The following is a 24214-nucleotide window of genomic DNA, read 5'->3' as shown; positions in this document are numbered from 1 at the left end:
CTGTGCTCCCACATCCAACTGATTATTTGCTACTAGTAAAATAAACTATGTAAGAGTTAGAAGATGAACATCACGTTACTTACACATTGTAGTGTTTCTGTATATAGCACGGGCCACACCCAGAGCTCGAGCACTATTTGCCACACATGCAGGTTAAAATGCATTCTGCTATGAGCGCCGGAGAGCATTCATTTCCATGCACACTATAGCACTCTTGGTAAGAAAGCCAATCATCAAAAGGAAATGGATAAAGGAAGTGAATGGGATTGGACAGCACACTGAGGTAAAGTTCCAAGCAGATGGTGATGACTTTTATTACTAGTATTCCATGTACAGTACCACAGGGAATGCGCACAAATACTGTACTGGACCAAATACGGGCAGAATGCACGGAAAACATGCACTGTGCTAATAGGACTCTGCTGTCAAACTCCCGTACAGCCACGTCCAACCAGAACCACTGTACGTTTCTAACTGAGAAGTGGAGCCACTTCCAATAGAAACCCTTCTACTATACTAAACATTAACCCCAGCCTATCCTGGCCACTGTAAAATGCGGGGACACATCCAATCACAATCCAAGTGCAATAATAGGTATCACCCCATTATTCTGCGGCAAAAAATGCAGAATTTTTAACTGCGCATTTCTATGCAATTTTATGTGGCGGGGGTGGGTTGGGGTAATTCCTAATCTATGGGGAGTATTGGGTTGGCTACGCGGGATCTCCTGCCACATTTAATTGCGTGGAAATGCTCGAAAAGAAAAAAGAAATTCGGGATGTTCAGCTTCGGTATTTTGTTTTTCGAGCCAATCACATGGATCCCAATAATCTTTGAAGCCTGAGCAGAATATTGGCACATTAACATAGTGCAAACGCATGAATATCATTGGACGTGTCGGTCAAGAGGAGCTTGCTTCCATAGCTCCTTTGCAGAGTATGACACTGCACCAGATGCTGGCTTTCCAATCTTGTGGATTGTCCTCAAGGGAGCCTGAGAAGATCCCATGCAGAGTAGCATACACGCCATGCCCAATCAAAATGCACATACAATCCTTGCATGGGCCCGAGGAGATCATATCTAAAGTCACATAGTAACCACATCCAATGACATTCCATTCAGTGTTCTGATGGGCCATAGGGCAGCCACACCACAGAGTAACATGGGGGCCACCTCTGATCTAAGCCCACTTACAAACCCAGGCACACCCTGCGAAGACCCATGTGTACCACTGCTAAGCCCCAGAAATAAGAATTATGTTCACTAGCAAATTCAGTGTGAATTGAAGGCATACATTCTGATAAATAATGACCTGTGTGATTGCTTTGTACCATAATAAGAGCACATTTAGTGATACCACATCTGCAGTGCAAACTGCGTATTTCCCCTCACAACGTGGAACCTCCTCTCACAATGTGGAACATGTGCACACGCCTTGGGCTCCAAGTACATGAAAAGACACAAGCAGGAGGACCTGCCCCGCGAGGATGGTTTTACCCCAGTGTGCGTCTGTGACTGAGCGTGCCCGCGCCGTGAGCACCAGTGAGATGGTAGTGCTGACAAAGGCTTCACCTTTTCACCAGCAGACCACGCCCCTGCGGAACTAACCGAGGTGGGGGAGCTGCATTCGCTAACTGACTGGCACGTTTCTGACGCCTCAGACGATGCCGAGCTGGAGGACTTCTGCCGCACCCAAGCGGAGGGGAGGGCCGGCCGCAGCAATGCGATCAAAGAAAAAGGGAAAAGAGAAACGTGGTTAAATAAAAGGCCTGCGGCATGCTGGACAAAGAGACATTTCGGAAAGAAAACTCCACTTATGAGGAACAGAGGATCATGTTTAAAATCAACACGGCTGGTTGTGGTTATTCCTGTACATGGTGGCAAATGTATGAGGTTATTAGATGTGTTGCTTAAAGGGTATGCAGAGGCGTTATTTTCTTTTTGTTAAGTAATGAAGATACAAACCTGCATTATTTAAGGGCCGTTTATTTATTTCATTTTCACCCCAATTGACGTTTTAGAAGAACCTTGAAGATTGTGTGTGCTGCGCAGCAAGCCCCCATTCTCACATGACGCAGAAATGGCTGTAGATTCACGACAGTTTCACAGGATTTGACCCTGACAGTATGACGCGCCACCCTCAAAGAACTTGTTATGCCTCTCCAGGGCTTATGAACATAAAAGAGGAACTCTATTCTCTAATTCCTCATCCCAAGTAGTCACTCAAAATCGATTCATTCTTTTAAAAAAAAATCATTTGCAAAGGGTGTCTCACCCACGTAGGACAAGGTTCATTTGGCCCATTAAGCGCCTTGCTGGCATGAACTTCCAACCTGTTTATTGTTGCTTTACCTTTTGAGGGACTGAATAAGGAGAGGTTTGGAGATGTGGACCTATCCTGCTATCTTCTGAACACATTGAAAATTCAGGGGGCACGAGTTAGGCGTTTGCCTGATCTGGGCACCCTAACCATGCAGAGAACTGCATGTGAGACCCCCAGGTAGCGTGTTTGGGGGGTATTGCAGCAATTGAAAACAGAATCACTTATAAAACAATGATCTGGCAGGAACACTTAATAGAACCCAGTGGGGTTTGCTTTGAAGGCTTGAAGAGGAGCACAGCAAAGCATGCGATAAGTAGAAGCCCCCCTGGCTCATTGCATACAAAGAGGGGTTCTGTACAATAGCATGTACAGCAATTCCAGGAAAAAGAGGCCCCCCAGGGTGGCATAGGGAGCTCATAGCAAATGCCCACGATAACCGCATTGGTTTGACCAAAACTTGGACAAGACACACAGCACTCATGGTTGTGTGGAGGGAGCAGTAAGCCATGTCGTTTGTCTTCATAACGTCAGAGCGGTAGTGATAGACACAGTGAAATTAAATGGTAAGAATGAATACATAAATACCAAGCAAGGTACTGAGGCTGACTATGGTGTGGTGTTGCTTGACGAAAACTGAGCAAACTTTGTCAATATGCAAACACTAAATTCACGTAGGCATGGAAAGCTCATAAAAAGCAACCTAAGAACGTGTGTTTGTTACTGGGCAGTACGTGCTATTCATATTCAAAACTGTGCTCTTATTTTCCAAACCGCATTTGAGCTAAATATAAACTCCATACCTTAAACTTACAAAGCCCATAGAAAACATTTCTCAGGGTTATTGAACTACATAAGGAAAAAAGTAACTAGAATTATGGAGATAGGTTTAAATTGCACTTGGATATCTCTGGATTGCCTAGTCATAATCAAGAGAAGATAACATGACTGTTCATGGACTATAAGGCACGCACATTCCCTTAAATCAAAGTATGCACAATATCAGAAATTGCCTTTGTAGAGGGGCGACTAGAATATTTGTGGTACTGACCCATCTCTCATTGAAGATGGGCTTACATAATATTGCAGAGTAAAGCAGGGGAGTCTCTTTTTCTATGAGCCAATTATACTTATGAGCCAATGGTTCTCACAAAGGCATTGCTAACATGTTAGAACAGCTCCTCCCTGCATTATCCCACTCAGTGTTAACAGCTTTAGGACTGACTGGAGCCAATCTTATACGTCTCTTTGGTGCTAGCTCACTTGGGTCTGTTTGTGGGCTCCCTTGGTTCAGCACCATGAATGGCTAACCTCTGAGAAATCAATCTTTAAATCCCTGAAGCTCCCTATGTACGACTATCAGAAATTAACACCGGCATGGGGTAACCAGACAATCAGGTGGCTAGAAACGCAGGCTGAAACCTACAATCTCAGCCCGTGTTCCAAGCTGCCTGATGGCTGGTTCCCCCAGCCGCCATCTTCCCCTACGCTCCGTCACCTTGCTTTTCAATGATGTTTTACCATTTCCAACCTCCCTTCCCAACCCCATTTACCTGTCTGTTGCAGCGGCGTAGGTTGCCGTCGCAGCTTCCCAGCTTCTCTGGTCGTTATGGAAAGGGAAGTGTAGCTCAGTATGGAACCCCGCCTTCTCTTTCCATGACGGCCATTTTAGCACAGTATTTTCAGTCATTTTCAGAATGAGCGAGATGTCCCGCTCGATGATTGAAAATACTTTTTTTTAGCACCCTGGGTTACCGCTTTGGTGAACAGAGGTGCCAATTGTGTTAAGCCCCTGTTCCAAGCACTGCATATCATTTGTGGCATAAACTCAATTCCTGAATCAGAAACCTTTGCACAAGTTTTGTCCCACCTGTTGCACACTTACCAACCTGGGAGTTCCTGGGAGGGAGCCACAGAGCTACAATGAGAACCGTAAATGGAGTAAAAGTGTTTAGGAAATATTCTAGATTGAGACAGGCTGATCCTTTCTCTTCTGGGATATTTATTAAGAGTTGCCTCATAAGTGGAGATTCTTTTCAACAAAGTAAATATGGCAGAATAGGCATTAGTGCTGCAGCAAGTAGTACTACTGAACCCACATGAACCAATGATTAGAGTTGCATGCATTCAGGTTTGCCAACCTCAAGATGTCTTCACTTTGAACTTTCTCCCCAAGTCATGCTTGTTGAGGGCGGTGGCATCACAGGGACATACTACACTCTACCCCCTACAGGCCTATGCCCCTTGCACCACCTATGCATGGAAGGACACTTGCTCCCTTAACCTGCTTCCTCCTATCAGTACCTCCCCATGGGGTTCCCCCCACACGTGGTACCAGGCCTGCTTCAAAGCAGAGGGCCATGCTGGGTTACTGTCCAAAAAGAATATCAAATCTTACCCAAATGAGAGGGTGACGGTGTGACAAATGGCTCTTTACTTAGGTCTTTAGAAATCCTTGCGCTAGTCCTGCTGAAGATCTATAATCAGGGTTCTACATCCTGTGCATTTTTATGTTGGCAATTTGTACCCTTACTTTCTCACTCTGTGGTCAAGTGAGACTTTCAAACACCTTGTTTCTTAAAATTGAGTCTCCTTCACGGGGGACTTTTCTAACATTTAAGAAGAAACTACACCTCGCTCACTAGGTTATATCCATTTGCAACTTCTGCTACCGCCATCGTACGTGATCACTGTGCTTCAAAAATACACACGAATCCACCCTAGTAGCTCTCTTATCCTGTTCGCAGGGCCCCCTTTCTCTCTGCATGACCTCCTCTTCCTGTTCAATATCACCCCTCCGTTGATTCCCCATTACCTGGCTGGTGATGTCCGATGGCATCGGTGAAGGAGGCTTCGAGTACATGGCATCCTGCGAGATGAAGCCGGAGTCGTGCGATGAGACACTGGAGAGGCGGGTGTTGGCGTTGACGGGCTGCGCCATGCTGCGGTAGCGATAGGTGGAACTTGGTGAGTATGAGTGAGAGGTGCCAGCCTTTGTGCTGCTAGCACTGCTGGAGGGGCAAAGGTGGGCAGGGGCAAGGAGGATGAAAGGGAAGGAGTGATATGTTTTTGGAACAAGAATGGAGATTTGGTAATGGTTATTGGTCAGGATCGAGGATGTGTGGAGGTTTGTTGGAGTTTTAAGGGGCAGAGGAAGGAAAAGACAGTTTAAAACAAAGGAGCAAGTCAGACAAGTGTATATACGAGAAGGCACACAAGTTAAAGGGAGTCCTAGTGAGCCATGCCCCTGCTGCACACCCCACCCAATATGAAAAATGCAGGGCCTACCCCTCATTCACCCTGTCCTTCCATACTTTCCCAACTCTTATCTGTGCCATAACCTACACTATGGGCCTCACTGTAAATTTGCCAGTCTGGAAGAAATGCCAGAAGAAATGCTGGTAATTCTAGCTATGGCATTTATTCTGGCACGGCACACTTCAAGTTTGCCGGTGGGGCCATAGATCTCCTGGCAGGTCAGTTCAGGCCCCTACCGGCAAGTAAATGCCTGAATGACCGGCGCTATTATTTATGGTGCCAGTGATTCAGGAAATCCCATCCCATGGAGGCCTATCGGACTCCATGGGAATGGTAACTTCTTTGCCGCCCATAATATCCCAGTAATATCGGGATATCGGGTGGTAGAGGTTTGCTGATATCTCGCCAGAATTGCTGGCGGGGTACCGGCAAACCTATAACGGGGGCCTATGTGTCTTTCGGCCTTAGCCCCTTGCATTTCTCTTGCCCTCGCCATACACTGCAACCCCAACACTTATCCCATTGCTAACTTTGACGATTTTCCTAACTTTATTTCATTCCGAGAGGTGAAATACTGGCATTCCTCGTTTAAATGCCCTACAGTATTGTGAAGTAGTGCCGGCAAAATGGGATTACAGGTTTTGCAGCCTCGATGTGAATTGTTCCTAATAGCCCTAGGTATCCCACGGTGGTCTTTCAGGTAAGTGTTATTAAGGCACTCTTAACAGTACTGCAGCCTTTTCAACAGTTGACAATATCCCCGGCCGCTCCGTCCATAAGTAATTAACATCTTCCACACTTCAGCCTGACAATACTGACCCACCTACCAAAAAATGACAAACAGTCCATTGGAGGAAATGGAGCAACCCATTGCAGTGATTGTGCCACTTTTCAAATAAAGACTAGAGCGGCCTTCAGAAGCGCATGATCAGAGTGGTAGAACCTTACTCAAATGCCATACTACACTGAGGGGTGAATGGACCAGCCACGTAGTGGTACACTGCCACATTGCCCCAGTGCAGCCGAGCCCATAACTGTGTTCATGATTGGGCACAGTCTCACTTCAAGCGACCTCAGGGGATTTAATTTATTGTGATCAGAAGAATGCAAGCCCCCGCCCCCAGCCCCCCAGAAACATCTACAAACCACGTCCTTCAGGATAAGGAATTATTTTGGCCTTACCCTGGGAATCAATGAACTTAAAAAGTGTATGTTCCTCTGCAAAAACAAATGGCATACCCAGGACTAGCAAACCCCAGGAAAGGGTGAAGTGCTGAGGATCAGGTGCAATATATTTTTGCTACGGAAACTTACAGGGGATGTTTTTTTCTCTTTTATTATACTTAGCATTACCATTGACATTGCATGCTGTTTACTTAGTTGAGAATGAAGCTCGTATGCTATTATTGAGAAGGGGAGAATTGAGCCCTCCTGTCCAAAAGGTGTCAGTGCCCATCTGCCCCTCAGCACAGCCTTTCCACATGCACGCAAGTAGAGCTAGAACATGTGAGGTGTGCAGAATGCACACTGGGCTGGCTTTCCTCTTGGTGTGCAGTTTCTAGTATTTCTTTGGTTAAGCCTTTCAAAAAGCACTTCATGCAGGTCTCCTTTGGGCCTCCTCTAAGCACTTGTCCACCTTACGAACAGGGTCAAAGTGGAGCTTCGGGCCTCATGTAAATTAGCTTCCGTGACTCTCTGATCCTCCGATGGCTTATTTCATACATAGTATGAAGGAGAGAGATTAGTGGAGTGTCTCCAATTGGTGAAGCCTGGTCCCTCAGCCGAGGGTGGGATTGTCCCGGTATGGCCTGCTATGACACGAGTGGATTCTGTTCCGCTGCCTGCAAAACCTAAGAGCCATTAGACATAGGGAGGTTTCCACTCTAGTCAGAAAGAGGCAATGAAGGACTCCTCCTAACCTCACCGATATTGCCTTGATCCCCACAGCAATTTAGGTGGGAGAAAAGGAGCTGTGGCACTTCCCAGGGCAGAGTAGAGTAAAAACCTTACTACTCACTCCCTAAGCCCAAAGGGACATGAATGATCAGGTTCTACAAGCAGAAAATCAGGGTGAAATACCAAGCATCAGCCGATGGCTTCATTTATAACCAGCAAACAATTGAGGCACATGTGTTAAATATTGTTTGCCAGGGAATAATCATGTGGAGAATATTAGGCTCACTCTCTTCCGAACAAGTACCAACAGGATTTCCTGAATGAGCTTGAGTGAGTTATATCATAAAATCTATGCACTGCTACGATCACCCCACCCCATATTCGGGTACTACTGCACCAGTTCTGGCCTGAAAGGGTAAAGAGCAATTATAGCAGGTCGGGTGGGTGTCCTTAATACTGTGTCTGCAGCCATCCCCCTTTGGCACTCTGCCTTGCCACTTCCCAAAAATATAAGGGAACATAATAAGTTTGCAGATCATTTTTTGAGACCCCCTCAATAATGGGCACGAAATTCAATATTGTATTTCCCTGCTAATGGTAGGAGTAGATAAAAAAAGGATGGCCAATTGATGTACATGACTCCATGATGGATGTGATGTTTATGCTGTACAATTTTAAAATGTTCATTTAGAAACGACATTAAACGTTTTTCAAGAATGAGATGTTTCCTCGGTTCGAGAAAAGGGATCCACAGACTTTGGACTCAATTCACCAGACAGACTTCTTTTAGTGTTATACTCCCTCTTTCCAAACATCATTTGGGTGGGTTTTGGGGCTCTGCTTGATACAAGGAGTCCCTCATTAGGGTGTCAAATGTGTGTAGTGTTTGTAAAATAAAATTCTCCCTCTCTCTTATAAGCTTCTGCTGTCCTCTCTGGCTGTATATGCCAAAGGCTTAATTACCAAACAGGTCCCTGTCTCACATCATGAGGACAGTTCTTTTTGCTTTGGCTTCCTGTGGCAGCTTGTTTCCAAATAACAGCTTTTGTTTCGCTCGGGCCTGTTACAATGGGCCCCGGGGCATTACCTAATGCAGTATTTATCCCCGGGTCGGGGCATATTGCTATTCGTACCGCAGCCTGTTAGACCAGGCGAGGTGCAACTGAAAAAAAAAAGAATAAAAAAATGGCCAACAGAGGGACTCTACGTAGTCCCTTCTCCTTTTCCATGGCCATTAAGATGGTCACGATTTATTCTTCTACCCTGCCTTTGTACCTTCTCCGATACTTGGGCCTGTATAGTACAGACTTGTTTCTTTTCCAGTTGTAAAGTTCATCACGTAATTTTAGATAAAGTGGCTTGTCTCAGTTTCACTGAAAGTCTTGTTCGCTTTTGTTTTCATCAGTCCTTCTAGTGGAAGCAAGAGGAGATTGCATCAATGTTACCCTCGTAGATATCTATCAGAGATAGGAGACCTTATAAGCCCTGTAACTCATCTACCCACACCCTATGCTGAAACACCTGAATTTGCAATCCTCGGAGGGGGTATACATGGTGACGGCATCGCCTGCTTGACCTAATGGAAGCACACGAAGGAAGGAACTCTTTTTCTGGATGACAATGTCAAAAAATAAAATGCTCTGTATGAACATTAAGAAGAAAAAATGAGTCAGACCAATTTGTTGCCAAACATAAGGAGTGAGAAGTTGAAGGCTCTGCTTTGAGGCTTTGCAGTACGAGTTTGCCTAGTGAACCTGATCTGGCCAGGGGAGGCGCCTTCCCAGTGGGCTTTGTTTCATGAAGCTGTTGAAGACCTCTACACTGATGTCATTTCCTCTTCCCGGATGCTATGCCAACCAACCTTCCCTTTCTACCACAATGATTTCAGCTAATACAATCTAAAGGACAGACTGCTGCCCCCCAAGGGACACAAATATTCTGTGCTCACAAACAGGGCCTGGCTCACTACAACACATTCTAGTGAACTGTGTATCGCCATATGAGGAAAATGCAGAAAGTGCCAAAGGAGGGAGGGAGGGAGGGAAGGAAGCAAGGAAGGAAGGGGAGGTAGGTCTATAAATGGTGCTCACATGATATGAAAAACAACATTAGAGAGCGCACCCCAATGTCCACCACTCCCTGCGCATTATGTGCCCCAGGACCGCTCCCATTTTTACAGAGAAACTACAAACTATCAGATTTTCCTCAGCATAGTAGGCCCTATGCAGACGAGCAAGCACACACAGGACGCCTCTGTAGCCAAGACCCCACACAAGCAGTCACAGAACAACACAGGTTATCGGATCAGGCGAAAGAGATCCTTGCTCAAAATCAAAATTCTGCACTGAAGCAGCCATGCACAGTCATTCGAGCATGAGATAGGCACATACAGACAATGTCAAATGGGTCAGATACAGGCATTCAAATTGACAGATTAAATACGGCCAGGCACTAATATAGCTGCCACACACACACGTGGGAAAAAGTGAGCACATCTGCAGTCACTGCTGTATGCACCTGGTCGACAGTGATTGCACAGCCTGAAGCTTGCACCAGTGTCCTTTGTAGAGATGCCTTTGGACAACACCCTTCTTCAGGGACAAGGCAGAGGGCAAAGGGTGCTATCTCGGAACAAGTAGAACCAATCCAAGGAAGACCCTATAGACCTTAACATGTGGGTTCACACACAGACTGCTAGCCATTCCCTTGTGTTACCACGAGGTGACACTGGAGGCTGAGAAGCCTATGGGAGACGTGTGAAAATCCATAATAAGCTGGTTCAGTCAAAAGGCTGCAAAGTCCGTAGCAGAGCAAGTCCCATGTCCCGCTATACTGGACCTCTGACGTACTCTGTTCCAACCCTAACCACTTTCAGATGGTTTGGGAATTGTCTTGGTTTCCCAATAGTACTGTTTGCCTACGGGTGGTGGCCAATATGCCCGTCCACACCTCCAGGGGACACCCAGGCCTTTAACTGTGTTCATTGCTGTTAAAAGCTGCCAAATTGGATGACTTATGTAGCCTTTTCCCTTACCCCCTGGACACTTACCTGCACATGCTTGATTTACGGGATCCTGAACTGCTGGGAGAGGACGGTGGAGTCTGGTAGGACCAGCTGTAGTCTGAACCTTTCAAGTCTTTAATCACCTGCAGGAGTAAACCAAGGAGATGTCATTCCTCTTCAAAGGCAACCCCTGCTTCATGGCGAATGCAAGACCACCGCCCAACCAGGCAATAGAATCCATATCTGCCCATTTCATCCTTGGAGCCCATACACACCCAAAGGATCACTCACCTGCTCACTGGCCGGGGGTAGCTTGTGGGGCTCTGCCGTTAGCACGACCAAGTCATCAATGATGCCCTGCAGGTGTGTCACCTCTCCCAGCATGTGGATTTCTCCATTCTACAAAGAGAAGGAAGAGGGAATGTACAAAGCTAGTGATGAGAAAGTGGCAGAACCAGCACAACATACATACATACCACTGTGGGTCCAGAGAAACGCCTTTAACCAACAAAACATCTTCATACTATGGGGCATTTTGACAAAATGATGAATAATTTGCTGCCTTCCGGTGCTTTTGGGAGACAAGACCTCTGGGAACTTCCATGACCTATAAAATGATCATCCTTGTGTGTAAGAACAGGGACATGCCAGGGGTTACTAAATAATAACTGATGCAACCTCCCCGCATGCACTCGTCATTCTGTCTGTGATTTCTAAAGGACAGGATTGAGTATGACATTTACATTAGCTTCCCGGCTCTCAGGCAGTATGAAATATGGGTATTTGTATACTTATGATTAATTTGGTTGAAGGATTTCATGAAAACAACCAGCACAGTAGCACCCCGGGCCTGAGCCTCAGAGACATCCCCGTTTCTTTTTTTTTTAAGTTCTAACTCGGGTATTTTGGAAGGGAGGACCTATTGCCGATACCCAGTGATTTCACTATGCACATTTTTCAGTGCAGAATATTAATTGACAAGACATTCACTTACAGCATATCATTTTAATTATTTTTCAGATTTTAAGTTTGGGAAAGGGGATAATGATTTGGGGGGTGGAGCAGCTGGGGATAAATAGCAGGCTGCAGAGGTAATTTCCCCCGCATTTTGCTGCCACTCTGAATTGCAAAACAGTGAAAATTAAAAAACGAAACATTTGGAGATGAAAAAAAATCAGGGGCGCAACAGGACACTGAACAGGGCAAGAGCAGGTACAAGAAAGGTGCGGGTAAATAGCAAATTATATATGATCACACAGACATAGTTTCATGGAAATTATTAAGCAATGTGCTTCAAGATACGTGTGACGTAATCTCAAATACAAAGTTATGACAGATTACCTGGAGTCTGAGGCTACAAGCATCGGTACATTTGGCTATGGTGGTAGGTGTTGCAGGAGAGGCTAGGTTTTGAGTTCTATTCTAAACTGACAGGAGAAGTGGGGATATTTCCAGACTAAGTGAGACCAGAAAAAGAATGCTTGCTTTCTTTGCTGGGAAAAGTAGTCGGGCAAGTTCTTGCAGCCTTTGCAGATCATGCAGTGAATCTTGAACTTTAAGCGGTGCCAGAAAGGGGGGCGTGAAAGCAACCACTGGTTACCTTCCCCTAAAATATAAACCGTAACTGCACACGAGGTGTTGGTAGCGGAGGGTACTGGGGGCGCGAGACAATGCATGTTATTAAGACAGCACGTTTCAGAAAGGCCCCTGTGTAACCTGTTGCCCATCCATTCTGACTGCAGCCACATAAGTGCTTATTCATAGAGCATTTTCCAATGGGGTTTTACCATTATAAAACGCTTCTTTGAATTAGACCCATAATGTCTAACCTAAGGACAAACTATGGTGCACTAGCATTCAGAATGCCTTAACCAACAACATAACTCCAAAATAAAATGGCCAATAAAAAAGCCTCTTTGCTTCCCACTGAGCCTCAATCCACTAGTCCAACTGAACCCACCAGCCCTTTAGAACCACTCAGTTTCACTAAAGAATCTATCCAGGAAACTGAAAAAATTACTCTGTCACTGAAACCATCTAACTACCAGGGTGACAACTGTGCCGCACAAATAATCAAAGATGCAGCGAGAGACCTAGCGCCATTTATCTCGAAACTAATCAATGCCTCATTCACGACTAACACTGTCCCAAGCAACCTAAAAGAGTCCTGGGTTTTACCTCTGCTAAAAAAACAGACTCTGGACCCCTCCATCCCAACAAACCACAGGCCCATTACTATGGTGCCTTTTCTCCTCAAAATAATCATCAGAGTAGCGTACTTGCAAATACAGATCTACCTTGAATCCAACCTCCGTCTAGGCTCCCGCCAATCCGGCTTCAGGCCACAACATGGCATGGAAACAGCATTGATCGACTTAAAAAATTGATGAGCTCAAGAACAAAGGGGAAACTGCCATGCTGCTTCTCCTTGACCTGTCGGCGGCCTTCGACTTGGTGAACCACGAATTTATGTGCAAACACCTTGCCTCGGCGGCCCCCTTCTTGAGGGATGCCATAGCATGGGTCCAGTCCTTCTTAGACAACAGAACGATGAGAGTTTTCTCCCCTTCGCCATCGGCAGACCCTATCCAGCCTACATGTGGCATTCCACAAGGTTTTTGTGTTTCGCCAACCATGTACAATATATTTATCAAGCCTCTATTCGACCAATTGGACAGACTGGGTGTCACCTACACGAATTATGCAGATGACCCCCAGATCCTGATCCCCCTTTCAGGCAATTTCGATAAGGATACAGCTTTGGTAAATAAAATATACTTCCTCATTCAGGCATGGATGGCATTCCATGGCCTCTGCCTGAATGACAACAAAACAAAGATCCTGATTCTTGGATCTGCTGCCAACCTAAAAAAACTGAACTCAAACTATTACGCCTTTAACATAGACGGAAATACAATCAAGGTAGTTAAAGAAGTAAAAACCTAGGTTTTTACCTAGATTCCACCTTAACACTAAGGAAGCAGGTAAATTCCATGGCGTCGTCTACTGCCTACACCTGCAAGCTCATCAGACCATTCTTACCCAAAGCGAGCTGCATCATCCTCGCCAACACCTTAATACTGTCAAAATGGGATCACTGTAACGCCCTATATCTAGGGGCTAACAAATATATCCTAGACAAAATCAAAATATTACAGAACAATGCCCTTAGAACGGCCCTGAATATACCCAACAGAGAACATGTCTCAAAAATTAGAAGAGAACACCACTGGCTAAAGATAAATGACAGGATCCTACTCAAAACAGTCTAGCTGACATTCAAATGCCTTAACAACGCAGCACCCCCATACCTCACAGAGAGAATTAGGAGAAGATCTTTCCGCCCCTCCAGAGTGGCTAACTCCTTTTGCCTAGAGATACCCAGATTTAAGCATTTAAGCTAACAAAATCTGGAGGAAATAGCTTCCCTGTGAAAGCTGCCCAGTCCTGGAACACACTACCGCCAGCTCTCAGAGCTGACCAATCCTACCTTAGCTTTAGGCGTAATACCCTCAACTGGCTGCGCTCCAATGACACATGATCCCCACTGGACCTAACTCCAATGTATATACCTATGTATCTGATTTATGTAAATACTGTACCTGTTTGCTGTATGTCCTTTGTATATTTCCTGACGCCTTAATGCATCTACTTCATTGTGTAACCTAAGCTTTAAGTATTCTTGTACTTCATTGTGCCCAGTTACCTACGGGTTCGGTGCGCCCTACAAATTAATAAACAAACAATGTTCAGGCTTCTGCCCTTTCCATTTCTAATCAAACTCCCTTTCATTTTCAATGGTATTCGTCTGAATACAGCGAGCCAGGCACATGGAAAGCATGATGTACGAAACTGTGTTGGTGATGCCCTGGCAGTGCTGGTGCGGCATATGTGAAGGAGCGCTGCTGTACATACCACCACCGGCTGCAGGAGCGTGATGAAGGTGCAGAAACGCCCCCGCTCCTCGATCAGAGCCCTGCGCACTGCCTGCTTCTCGGTCTCCTCCATCAGCAAGTACATGTCATTCACATCCTGTAGGGCGCTGTCCAGCTGCGGCTGTAGGTCCCCCTTTCCTGAGAGAGGGCGAGGGGGAGAGAAAGAGCCAACTGAAATGGTCAGCATAACTGCTTCGTGTTGGGTGGAGCCTTCCTGACCAGCAGGAACAGATATCCTTCTGGGCAACCCTTCCTATACCAACGCCCCAGTCCGCAATCCAGTGCAGAAGACTCAGGCTGTGCGTCCCATGACTTCCCCAGCTGAGTGTCGTGCTGATGCTCGCTTGCAACAGTCAGGTCATAAGTTACAGCCATGAAAAGCCTTTTCAACTTCCACTTTCTAGCAACTACTGGAAAACGCCTGGATAACAGAGAAATATCAGGGGCTGTCTTTTTCGGTTCTATGTCATTTTTCCGCTTTCTGAAGGTTGCACATAAAAAAGAAGAAAAGCAAGAAAAGGACATGACCGAGGACTTTTTTTTGGTAAATTCGGGGGTTTCACCCCCACAGCCCCCCTTTGCTCCTCGCCTCACTACCCCATCCCCCCACCCCTCATACACACACGTATTCGCACACAGATATACACACAGACACACACAGACACTTACCCGGCACTGCCAGCCCATGCGCACACTCGTGTGCGGCAGGGCGTGACAGTTTGATTTAGAAAGACCGCTCCGTGTTAGAAAAAAAAGGTCTTTTGACCTAATACCGCTTTTTCCACTGCTTGCTCCGTACTGGGGAGGGAAGTGGGCACAAGACACAGGATTTGCCCTTTGATGCCCCCTGTTGGGTAGGGCGAGGAACCGCCACGTGTGCTGAATAATTCAGGCTCCAGTGACCTCAACAGTGCATTTACAAGTTAAAAGCTCCTAAGCCCATGGGGAGATTTAGTTTTCAGTGAATGCAATGCAAGAAAGCTCCTTCGTTCATTGATCCCTCGCTGAAGACAGCCGCCTGCCTCGCCTGCCCCAATCTTCTGCTTTTCACTGATATAGGAATGTTGTTTCGGACTTTCGTCTAAAATTCATAGGCATGCTGTCCCTAAAACCTGAGCATTTACATTGCGAAGCAATAAAGACACCTGTATTCCGTATTGAAGTGTAAGCCAGATATAGGGTTAAAGGTCAGCACCATGCAGCAGTAGCAGGAAGGAGAATGAAAGGGTGCAGGGAGGCGGTAGAAACTGTGCAGCATCATCGGAAGCAGAGAGAAAGCGACAGAGAGGGTGGGTGAGCGAGAGAGAGGCAGAGAGTGAGAAAACCTCACCAATCAGGGGTAGGGGGTGGTAGTGAAAATGCATCAGCTGCTGTGAGTGTTCAAGCCCAGCCTTCTGCCCCATCTCACTCACAGGCTAGAAACGTTCTCCAACAGATGTAGCAGTTGCCAGCAGAGAGCAGGACTCATATGTGTTGTGTGCCTATCATAGTTGTAGTAATATATGACGATTTTCAACGAACTGTGGAAAACTTGCTTTATTATGCGTTTGGCGATAATTATTGGGGAAAATCGGCTGAATTATCATAAAAACAGTTTACCGTTACCACAATCGGTCCCATGGGCTTAGCACGGGATTATAACTGGTGGCAGAGGGTCAGGGGGGTACAATTCCCCATTTCTGGAGTCCACAGGACTCCTAGGGGATTTTGGAGGATTTACTGAGAGTGGTAATTCTGCTGCAGTAAATCCAAGGATTTTTGGAGGAAAAGTAGAGACTTTACCTCCAGCTTTTTGCTGGAGGTAAACCCTCGACTTGTCCTTCAAAAACAGAATTCAGCTGTGTGGTAAAAATGGTGGTAATTCTGTTACTGCTAAAAGGACATGGTGGTAACGGAATTACTGCCACGTTTTTACTGCACCGTCAAACTCATAATGAGACCCATGCTTATGGATGTGCTGAAACTACAGTCCAGTGGTTCCTGAGGTTAACTGTTGAGTGCCGTCAGCTGGACTATGGCAAGTGAAACTGAACACTAGGTCCACCATTCCAGAATCCCCGAACATCATCTGTGTCAAAAAGCCTGTCCTCGGATCTGTCTCCACACGCAGCAGCGGAATCAGATCATTGAGTCAGTTCACTCTATGGTGAGTCAATAGTAATCTCTTTCATGCACACATGCATGGCAGACATCTGCAATGGTGGTTGACATAGTAACATGGTGGCCATCATTGCATTGTTGATTTTTACGGACTGTGTCTGTTTTTCTTTCCACAGGCAAAGTGGACACACACTTCCAAAATTAAGCTGGCATACAGGTGTAAGAAAACCGCTTCCCTCATAAGAAAAGTTCATGCAGGAACTACTCCCCAACTAATTAGAATGGTGTTGATGTGGGAAGGGGTATGCAGTGTTAATAACGAAAAACATAGTTTGTGACACCTGAATAACGGCCATTTTATTTTAGCAAAAGTATATATGGAGGGGTGGCGTAAGGGATTAAAAGGGGTGAGGGTATTCGGGAGAGGATAAAAAAGCTATAGGAATGGGCAGGGGCATTGCTAGGGGGGCTAAGGGGGCTATAGCCCCTGATCTTTTGGTTGTAGCCCCGGATAGAATCTCAGGAGCTACAGCCAAAAGACTAGCTAGCCCCCAGTCCAAACAGTTCCGACATCAGCTTAGGCCGGGGTCTTTTCCAGACCTAGCAACTCCCCTGGGAATGGGGGGGTTGCAGAGGGACCCCCCAAATTAAAAAATAACAAACATTTGACTTTTTTCATTATTAAAGTGTCACTGAAATGTATGTCGTTATTTTGGTTGTTGTTATAAACACATGGAACCGTGGGTAAGGTGTGTTAAGACTTTACACACACTGTTTCCTGCATTTGTTACATCTAGAATGAGGTGTCTTTTCAGGATGGTGCAGGCCCTAGATCAGGGGCTCCAGATGTTTTGGAATACAACCTCCATCAGCCCAAGGCAGCATAGTTAATGGTAAGGGATCACAGGAGTAGAAGGCCAAAACATCTGGAGAAACACATGTTGCTCATGAACCCTGTAATCAGGAAGTGGCCTCGTGTTGTGATTTGTATCAGGGGAGCAGGTTTGCCTCAGCCTACCCTTAGGCAAATGAGAGGCCCCCATTTGTGTTCCTAACAGGTTTCTGTACCTCCTCTAGGTACCATATTATAAAATAAAAAGGTCCTGCCTCTCCCTGGCTGTTGGAGGTGTGGTCATGCAGGACTTGCATCTACAGTGGTGTTCCCTAAATCTGCCTACAAAACAGAAGCAAGGGCCTGTACAGCTGCTTTTCGTTGCCCATTTGCTGTGCTTGCTGGGAGATGTTTCAGACTTAGGGGAAAATGCAGGCGCAGGAATGGTGGGCATGTGGAGAGGAAGCCACTTGCGGGATTCCACAGTGTCACCCATGCAGAGCCGTGTCGTCACAGACATGTGGCAAGGACAGAAGTGAGGAGGCACAGAGTCAGACATAAAGAGCAGAACATTCTAGATGACTTTCCATCCAGAACTTGGGATCCTGGGTTTCGCATAGATATCTTAAGAGATGTCACAGTAGACAAAAACACAACATTTGACATCTACGGTTTCTGTGGAGCACTCCTGTTGAACAACTGTTCCACTAGGGATAGCTATTGTGAATGCTATATATTGTTCCTGGCCACTGGGAAGAGACTACCAAGACCATGATTTATTTTGTGGAATATTCTCAAGGTGACATTCTGGAAGCAGACATGCGTGAAATAGAATTGTGTTGCCCTCTGTATGGAGATTGGTTGAAGTTACATTTGTGGGGCCCATACAATGTTGTGCACCCTGTGGTAGGCAAAGACCTCGGCTGGATGTATGCTCCTGACATGGAATTAGGGCACAGCACAGGAAGGGTTAGTCCCAAAGCAATTATGGCACCACTGTCTCCAGATGGGCCAGAATGGAGGCCGGGAAATGTATGGCTGTGGTGCCCGGAATGGAATATGTCTGAAGCCCCTAAATGTGACGGCATTGAGAACACAGTGACGCCGAGTAGCTGATAACGGAGAATAATTCAATGAGAGTTTGTCAGCACAAAGATAATAAGGTCCAGGCGGCAGTAACGAGGCGGCTCCAGTCAGCTGTGTTTGTTGACATAACTAAAGACTTATGAGGACACATAACCGAAAGGTCCTTGTAGGAGTACACGCAATAACATTTCAGTAAAATGTACCGCAATGGACTAATCAGTGACAGAGCGCTAAGCACACAGATAGATATGCATCGCAATGTGTCATGGCCTCAGTCCCGGCAGACATGTTGTGAAGGCCGCTATCAGAATGAAACGTGCCAGGCTTGGTTTTCATTGGCACACCATAGCCGACTTGTACTGCGAACAACATCTACATTGTTGCTTTTATGCTTGACGCCTACCTGTTTGAAGCTTCAACAACAGTGTGTATATTTGCTATAGTGTTGGGAACATCTGGTACACGGCTTAGAATGGAAAACGGCAGGGGTGTACATACACTGGGTTTCTGTCTGGTGTGCATAGTACAATTTTGTATGTGTTACCCATTTTGAATAAATCGATTGTTTTTTTTTAAAGTTGATCAGATTCAATAGGCAGTGTTTAGAACACAGTTATAGGTCTTGCGTGTGCATACTAGAGAGACAGTTGTTTTGGACTGTTACCCGGTAGGATGCCTATGCTTGGTTCTCCCAGTTATACAGGGAGACCAGGTCTTTGCCCTTTTTGTAGTAATGGCCCCTTAATGTAGGGCAGGATAAAAACTATGACTAGCTCCCAAACCAAGACAAATCCTCCAACTCCGACCTGCCATGGGTAAGAGGAAGTCGTGGGTCGCTGAGCAAGCATGGCAGTGCTGGAACGAAAGGCTTGCCACTGGGTAGTGCAAGTGAGAAACAGAGCATTGTGGGTGGCAGGATTGAGCAAGGTCTTACACTGAAAGCAACGCAGGAAGGAGAGGTGTATGATACAAAAGGGTAGCGAGAAGCATGGACCCAGATAAGCAAGGAGCATGAAACCAGTATAGGACGGACAGAAGAAAGAGGGAAGGGTTCCAGGAACGAGAGAAGCATGAAGCTTGGTGCATGGCGGGAAAGGCCAAAGGAAACACTAGGTGCAATAGACACAGGGGAGTGAAGGTATGGCAGACAGGCGAGAAGGAAGTATAAAGAATGCCATGATCGCATGCGTTTTGCCTTTGCAGTGCAAGGGCTGGTGGTGTCACCTGCTTGAAGTGCAGAGGGACAGAAGGGGACTGGATGTAGTACACGGTTCTCTGTTCTTTTCCCCTCTGCTTCCTGTTTGACCTTTCATTCCAATCCCTCATTTCTCACCTTCCATCGTCACATTCACCTTGACATGGAGCACTGTAATCAGTGCTGTGTGCGCCTAGGTGACCACGCAGACACAAAGTCGAGATATCTTTCCTGACTGAGCCTAGAACCCCATGAGAGTGACCAGGATAGGGATTTGAGGGTAACTTGTATGGCAAAGGTGGACAGCCAAGCAAGAAAACCTACTACTGTCTACCCACCAAAAAGTGATTCTTGTGCACTTATTCCCCAGCAACACGGCCATTTTGGCATTGTGTAAAAGGTAGCCTGCACTGGCTGGGTACCATACCACCTAGTTCAGAAAGAGTCGTGTCTGATCTCCACAGAGTCCATTACAGGTGTTGGATGCTTAGGTCTCGTTTTAAAGCTGCTAATTATCTTTATTTCATAACTGTGAAAAATTAGGGAGTGTTTCACTACCTAAACTCTGGGGATCTGTTGCTCAGGTGGCCTGGGGAAGGCCATTGCTTTTAGATCCCGACCTTGGGGATGGACAAGCAAGGGAGGATCATCTGAGTAAGGGGTCCTCGGGGAGTGGGGTGGAACACCCACTAGCGAAACATGGTAGCCCCCTTTTTCTGACACCTTCCCTGCCCCTATCCCAACCTACTGTGTAGGACACTATAACACCCATGATCCTCACCCTTCCTACTCATTCAGTACTGGTGGGCTGAGGAAGATCAGGAACAGAGTCATGAAGATTACCTCTGACTCTTTTCAATGGCTCTGTACCGATAATGAGGCCAGGCAAGGTCAGGCCTCCAATTTCAATCATCCCCACCTGAAACCTGTTAACTTCCCCACCTGGGATAAAAGGCGGAGCACACAGGTACACTCGGAGCGAGGCTGGGAGCGAGAAGGGACCGGACTTAAAGAGCTGCTGCGAATGCGAGATTGGAGGGCAGAAAGCCAGAGGACTTTACAAGTTGTGGAGAATTTTCAAGAAAGCCAGGCAAAAGAACCGTGCTTGCAACAAGCAGCTGTTAACCCGAGCTGGAGGTCATCCTTCTGGGGAACCTTGATGAGAAGCCTGCTTCCCTCCCGCTGAATGATTGAATTGGGGAGGTTCAATAAAGCTACAAGTAAAGGAACCTTGAACTCGGACACGCAAAAAATATCAAACGCAAACAATATCAAAACACAGCCTGTGAAGTAACAAAGGAGAAGAAAAAAAGGCCCAGTTGTTTTTGCTTGAAAGTAACAGTATCAAGACATGGTTGTCTGTAGTACAGCAACCGTAAGTAAAGAAAGATCAAAGCTTTAAAAGAGACAGTGTGATACAATGTACACAGAGTGGGGCCTGCTCTTGTATACAGCATAGTCGAACATCTTTGTAGTAACATGCCTTACTAGAAGAAACTATTGAACTATGTAAAGATGAAAGGGAAGACGTTATAAACATAATACACAAAGTCCCGAGGCAAAAGAGATTGTTGGAAATAGAAGCTAACGTGGATTGAAGCTTGCGCCCTAAAGAGGGGAGCTTGTGTGAGCTGGAGAAACGCATTTCAAGCTTGAGCCCAACTCAGGGAGGCTTGTGTGAACTGTGGGAAAGGTATTAAAGGCCTGAGCCTGACTGAGGGAGGCTGATGTGAAAGATATGGTTTGAGCCCGACTGAGGGAAACCAGTAATACTGTGAGTGGCTCGAGCCCAACGGAGAGAAGCCCATGGTCTTGCAACTACAAGTATCAGAAAGCATTAGGAGAAAGTGAAGGTAACGATTGTCAAAGTGGTCAGGCATAGACAGAAGCCAAACCTAGGCCATCTTGAATGTCTTTGACCAAGAAAGCTTGGAGATGGGTATCCATGAGACATTTGTGAAAGAATGTGACTATAAAGGTTTTGTTTCAAGACAAAGAAGTCTAGTTGTGGAAAACATTAGCAACCTTTCTTTTATTTGGAAAGCCCAAGCTGACATTTGATTATGAAAGAAGCCTGAATATCCTGTTGACTCACCCCAGTAAGCCAGAGTGCGCCTCACTGGGGAGAACTGTGCTGCCTTGGTCCATATGCCCTCGAATCCCATTGCCCCAAGGTGAAATTGTGGGGCAGGGATTCATCCTTACTTCAAACCCCTTGCTGCCCTGATCCTTCTGTTGAGAACACTATCCTTTTCCCCTGCACCTTTTCGTATTAGAATAAGGGCAGGCATTAGGTTTAGAATCTTTTGTTTTGACTGTACTGACTATGACTGTTTTTACTTTTACTTTATGGTCAAGGTTAATACCACTTTAGATTTAGGGCCAGTTAGGAAGTCTCCAAGCCCTTGCAAAGTTATAACTAAATCTGTTGTTTGTGACTCCTTTTGATCCCATGAGTTCCACACATAGCCTAGTCCAGCAACATCTTTCACCTTTCACCTCCTTCTGAAAATGTGTAACACATTAGCTAAGAGAGAGTGTGTGCGTGTGTGTGCGCTCAGTGTGTGGGCATCTAAATACATAGAGTATATTGTATTATGTTTTGTTACGATCTGTGATTCTCTTTAAGTCCCACGTGAATAACTGTACACTTGATTAAATGTCTTTGGTTCTTGCAAGTGAGTCCCCTTTCATCTGTATGTAAAATGCCCCGGATGGCATTTATTTTGTAGGTCTTGCCCCTCCATAGGACATTTCCTTTTTTGCAGGTCAGAACTGATCACTGGATCTCCCAGAGCTTGGGTTTAGGGAGGACTGGTCAGCTCGCTAGTCATTAAAGCATGTCACCAGAGCAAGAGAATAAGAAGCATTACACAAACACTGCAGGAGGGAGACAAGCATGCCACTAGTGCCAACTCAGGAATGGATAAGCATGATATGGGAAATGCCAGGAGAGTAGGAAGCCTCAAGATAGGGTTAAATGCGCCTAACTCACAGATAGGAGAGCGTAAAATATGAAACCAAGACAGGAGAGCACACATAAGGACGCCAGGGTACGAGAGGGAAGACTAGGACTTGACATTGAGAAGCCTGTTATTGGGGACAGTAGGCTGATAAGCAGGATTCTAAGACAGGGTAGGGAAAAGCATGACTCTGCAATAGGAATGCAACATACATGGCACCAAGCCAAGAGAGCAAGAAGCAGCATTTTGTAATATGGGAGCAAGAAGGATCAATATGGGACCGAAGAGCGAGAAGCAGGAGCCTGGGATAGGAGAGTGAGAAGCAGGACTCTAGGGCAGGAGGGAGGAAAGCAAGATGCTAGTGAAGGAGATTGTGATTCTGGGAAAGGACTGCAGGAAGCATGGCTGTAGGACAGGAGAGCGCGCAAGTAGCAGGACACCAGGGTAGGTGCGAAAACAATATGATAAAGAGGAGGCATTTGACTTACCAAGTAGCTCTACAGGAAGGATGCAGGAGGAAGGTGAACACAAGATAAAGAATAGAGGAAAGAAAGAGAAAGAAAGTACATGTGAACGTCTGCTGACCCACAGAGGAACCATCTTACCAGCAAAGACAAACAGATGGGAGAAAGAAGAACTGTCAAAGTGGTAAAAGCTGTCATGTGGGTGGCACCATTTGGTGGAAAAGGACAGAGAACAGGGAAGGCTTAGCCACAAAATACTAAAATTGTCTTTAATTTAGATATTTGCTCAAGTAGTTTATGGAATGAATAAAATCAGGGAGCACACAGGATGGACACAAATCCAGTCTTGTAAAAAGCTGTGTAGCCTTTAAAGAGTGTCAGAACTCTTCATAAACAAAACTCACCTTTTGCAGTCATTGCTCACTGCATCTCCCTCCCTCCAAATGATCATAGCAGAGGCAGCTTGGCCTAAATGCAAATACAAAGATTTCCCGCCAAACCCAGTGGTTTGGGAAAGCTGGTATACTAGCAAAATAGCCACCGACATGTTCTTAGGACGGTTTCTAGCTTCTGTGTGTGCTGGGGAGGAGGGAGATTGACCCACTGCTGGGGAACACAGTTTCCCGAGAGTTTTCCCTAGCCCATCTAGTGATAGGCATGGCTGAGCAGTCAAGGCAAACTCTTAGGATGGCAATGTGGTGGAACAGTTTAACACACATGAAGCATTCAATAAGAGATTGTCTGCACACAATTGTTATGATAATAACGCTTTATCTTCTGTGCATGTAAGCATTTGTTGTGCAGCTACAGGCAAGTTCTCTTTAATAGGGCAGAGTTCTGAGCTGTTCTGGACCCATGACCCTACGAGTTAAGGGTCACTGCAAATGTTCAAAGTCCTATGGATCCTCTAAATACTAAATTTGTCTCACAGCATCCAGGGGTGAATTTGGATCCGAATATGCTCAAACGGAGGTCAGTTTCTCAAAATAAACAAATAGGAGAGACACGCAGGTTCTGAATGTCTGTGTGGGTTACAGTCCTTATACCGTGATACTCTGAATGAGAAATATATGTCTTAATTTAGGAATAAGGCGCAATCATGTCAGCTGGTATTTGAGGTGGGAAAACGATAGCTAAAAAACGGTATATGGCTGAAAAGTC

General features: G+C 45.9%; 1 protein-coding gene across 8 annotated transcripts in view; it reads right to left on the bottom strand.

Annotated features, from left to right (window-relative positions):
• The window catches only part of MTSS2 (MTSS I-BAR domain containing 2), a 443751-nt gene that overhangs the window by 59553 nt on the left and 359984 nt on the right, over positions 1–24214 (bottom strand). The window contains exons 7-11 of one of the 8 annotated variants that reach the window (XM_069654833.1): positions 14394–14584; positions 10770–10877; positions 10524–10621; positions 5136–5331; positions 1498–1683 (exon numbers count right to left, since the gene is read on the bottom strand). In XM_069654833.1, coding sequence (XP_069510934.1) covers positions 1498–1683; positions 5136–5331; positions 10524–10621; positions 10770–10877; positions 14394–14584 — 779 coding nt within the window. The remainder of the gene's footprint in view (positions 1–1497; positions 1684–5135; positions 5332–10523; positions 10622–10769; positions 10878–14393; positions 14585–24214) is intronic. The other 7 variants (XM_069654842.1, XM_069654859.1, XM_069654876.1 and 4 more) reach the window with 7 other exon arrangements.

The sequence above is a fragment of the Ambystoma mexicanum genome, chromosome 1p (genome assembly GCF_040938575.1).
Source record: "Ambystoma mexicanum isolate Mex_15411 chromosome 1p, UKY_AmexF1_1, whole genome shotgun sequence".
NCBI lineage: Eukaryota > Metazoa > Chordata > Amphibia > Caudata > Ambystomatidae > Ambystoma > Ambystoma mexicanum.
The sequence above is the reverse complement of the archived record's forward strand: the minus strand, read 5'-3'. Positions and strand labels throughout refer to the sequence as shown.